The 3,709-nt window shown below is 47.9% G+C and overlaps 1 protein-coding gene across 1 annotated transcript; it reads right to left on the reverse strand.

The window, feature by feature from the left end:
- Positions 1-833: 833 nt before the first annotated feature.
- On the reverse strand, positions 834-2,469 carry LOC103604200 (melanoma-associated antigen F1). The gene has a single exon (XM_008588778.1). The coding sequence runs from the start codon at positions 2,288-2,290 to the stop codon at positions 1,340-1,342; it is 951 nt and encodes a 316-aa protein (XP_008587000.1). The 5' UTR covers positions 2,291-2,469; the 3' UTR covers positions 834-1,339.
- Positions 2,470-3,709: the final 1,240 nt, after the last annotated feature.

Genomic DNA, 3,709 nt, shown 5'->3' on the forward strand with positions numbered 1-3,709 from the left:
TTGGAGTTGTAATAAGTAAAATTACACTCAACATATAGAAGGCCAAGAATGGGGAACAATGTGCTAGAATGAAACACACTGGATGGGGGGGCAAGAGACTTGGGTTCTAGTCTTGGTACTATCTTTGACAAAGCGACCTTAGGCAAATTACCAAGTAACCTGACCCTCAGGTGCATACACTGCTGACCTCTCAGCCACTGTGAGAAAATAAAAATGTGAGAAATTATCACCCTCACTGCTCCTTGAGGGCAAAGCCAGTCTTCCCATTCTAACAACCTTGGTACCCAGCAAAGTTGTTGGCACATAGTGAGGTCGCAGACACTCAGTATTTTTGTTTGTTATACTGCTTGGTCTCTGAGGGCTTTGGTAGAGGAGGGAACCTGTAGAGAGGCTGAGAGAAGGGAGATGGAGAGGGCCAAAATGCTAAGTCACCATCACTGTGCACTGTAACAAATTACCCTAGAACAAGAGCATTGGGAAATGTAAGGTATTTTCCAGATCTACCATGTGTATTAAGTTTTCTTCCCATGTTATTAAGGAGCACTTGTGATCTTAAGGAATTTTTAATACTATCCCCAACTCCCAGCTTCCCCACCTCCATCTTCCTCTATTCCTTCCCCTTCCCTCCACCTGCCTCATCTTTTCCCCCTCCCCCAAAGTCTGACTAAAGGCAATCTCAAGCAAACCTCACTCGATCACCGCAGCTATAAAGGGTTAGGTGCACTGTAACTTGTCTTATTTATTCTTCAATTCTGAAAGAAGTAGGGCTTTCATGTTGTTCTGTGTTTTATCCCCAAACGCCCAATACAGCGCATCACAAAAAAACAAGAAGCTCGACAAATGCTTAATTTATTAAGTGTACCAGGATATACTTCTAATTTATTGCACTTTTTCTCTAGATATAATAACTAAGCAAACACAGGTACATGTCAGTCAGGTTTTTTTTCTTTTAATACAATAGACAAAAAGTGTTGGGAGGCTAGACACCAATTAGCTATTTTTTTTCCTGCTACCAGATCACCATACTGCTGAGTTCCTTCAAAACATTTACAGTCCTGCATAACCTGTTCAAGATCACAGAATAAAATGCAAAGTTTTTCAATCCATTTACAAAACCAGCAACACTATAACAAAATCCTACAGAAAAAAGTAGAGCAATACAATTTATAAACAGCAATTTAACAGTATATTAAATGTGACAAAACGTAACAATATACAAAACCTAAATCCTAAAGTTACACAATTTCTACAGAAATAACGACCCTCGCTGTACTACATAAGACTCAAGACAGTAGCTTCCATACCCACGGGGTCGCGCTGGCCACCTTTCCACCATCCCTCACCAGCGGCGGAGGCTGGCTCTAGCACTGGCCCTGGCCCTGCCCCTGGTCCTAGCCCTCATACTGGCCTCAGCTCTGGCCCTGTCGGCCTCATCCGCCAGGGCCTCACGGTACTGCGCTGGCCAGTGCTGGGGTTCTTTCTTATGAAGCTTGGCCACGAACCCCAGGACTTTCATCTTGCTGATTTCCAGGTTGCTTCGGGGACCCCAAGAGAATTCATATTCTGGTGGACTGGTGGAAGGCACTCGCCTGTAATTCAGGTATCGCAGCTGCACAAAATCTTCCATAATAAGCCTCTTCGGGTACCCAAAGAGGAAGTGATACTTTGAGGGATGCACCCCCAACCGACGCAGCATCTCCCATACCTGGGCCTCCCTGGCGCTATTACCTTTCATGTAGATAAGGCCCAAAATCATCATTAAGAGACCCAATCTGGGGCCATCTCCCAGATCTTCCTCCTCCTCCTCCTCAAGAGGTTTTAGCTTGTTGATGAGGATGTAAGTGTGGTGCTTGCGGTCAAGCTGTTTCAGCTCGAAACCAAAGACATACCGCAGATGCTCTGCGGCCCCTGCGATGATCTCTGGGAACAAATCCTTCAGGTCTCCGATAACGTATTTCACCACCTCGAAGCGTGTGATAGGACTCTTCTTCTTGTCTTTCACCAGGAGGAACTGCACCATCTCGGCCACCGTTCGATTCAGACGGCGGGAGGCCCTGCGCCGTGTCAAGGCTTTGGCTGCCGAGGCCCTCGCACCTTTCCGGGTGGGGGCGGACGCCGCAGCCCCCTCCTCCCTCACAGCGGCAAGGTCCTCCTTGGTGCTCTCCTGCAGGAGGGGCCTCAGAGCCTCCTGCGAGACCGTCAGGGCCTGGGTCTCACCTTCATGGCCGCCATCCTTCTCCCCCTCGGCCTGAGGGACTGGGAGACCCCCGCTCTGGGGTTCCTGCAACATGTTTTCAGGCAGACAGGTGCAAAGCACGTACACGGGCCGAGGGGTGTGTGAGCCGCTGCGCAAACCCAGGCGGAGAGTTTGGACAGCGGCTGGGGCGGCGGGAGGACTAGGCGCGATGGCAGAGGGGATTTTGTGGCTGCTGGGCTGCACCGCATGGGAGTCAGAACCGCAAACACAACACAGCCGGCGCCCAAAATCTGCGGTGCCGCAGCCGCGCAGCCGCAGTCCGCGCCAGTGCCCCAGCCACTTCCGGCCACCTCAGCCAAGATGGCGGCGCCGGTGCCGTGCGAAGCCCCGCCTCTTCCGCATCCCTCTGTGTTGGGATTTTCGCGGGTTTCTGTAGGTAGAAGGGGCTGTGGGAAAGTGTGAACCCTGTGCTGCTTTTTAGGCTCGGAAAGCTTGAGAGCGGGGGAACAATGTAACTAGGGCTTTCACATCTAAGACATGCAGAGTGGGTAATGTTTCAATGTACGAGGGATGAAATAGGGATGGAGTTCTATCCACGTATTTTCATCAAGTGCTTGTTGATAAGTGTGTGTATCTGGAATTTTGAGTGATTTACTGTGGCTCAAGTGCAGAGTATGTGGAGGTGAAGGCTGGGAGATACGCTGTGCAAGCCAGTTAGTGAAGGACCTTGAACAGGATGCTAAGGAGATTGAAATTTATTTGGACACAATAGGAAAATACAAAGGTACTTCATGGAAAAGTAGAATTAAAAGAATATACAAATCTTTCCATGAACTTTTTGAAGTACCTTGTAGTACAGGGAGATTTAGGCAAGGGAGTGTCTGGGCCAGATCTGTGTCTTTATAGTCTCTCTGGTGGCATTTGGAGGATAGATTGGAGTGGTACCAGCCAAAGGATGGGAATCCAGTTTGGAGGATTATTATGGTGCAAAATAGGAACTGGGACCTGGCCTATTCTCTGGGGTGTGTCCACAGTGCCTAGAGTACATAGAGGCACTCAATAATTATTGTTCAATACATGATTATGATGAAGGGGTCAGGACAGCAGATTCTACAGGGGTGAGAGGAAAATGAGATACATTGAGGAAGTATAGCTGGCAGTGACAGTGACTGGATGCAGGAAAAGGGAGATTTTTTTGCCCTAGTCAAACTTTACTTCTGTTTTCTTTTTACACTCTCAGCTTTCTCCCACTTCTTGCCTTTTTCTTTCCTTGTTTCTTCCTTCCCTTCCTTCCTTCTTTTTCTTTCCTTAATTCTTTCTGTCTTTTCTTCTTTCTTTCCTTCTTATTTTCTTTCTTTCCTTCTTTCTTTCTTTTTTCCCTTCCTTCCTTCCCTCTTTTTCTGTCTGAAATGCTCTCTCCATCACCTCCATCTTTCGGAATCCCATCCATTAGTCAGGGCACAGCTTAGACATCAACTTTCCAAAGCCTTCCTTAATCACCAAGCATGGAAG

This window comes from Galeopterus variegatus, unplaced genomic scaffold (genome assembly GCF_000696425.1).
Source record: "Galeopterus variegatus unplaced genomic scaffold, G_variegatus-3.0.2 Scaffold5030, whole genome shotgun sequence".
Lineage (NCBI taxonomy): Eukaryota > Metazoa > Chordata > Mammalia > Dermoptera > Cynocephalidae > Galeopterus > Galeopterus variegatus.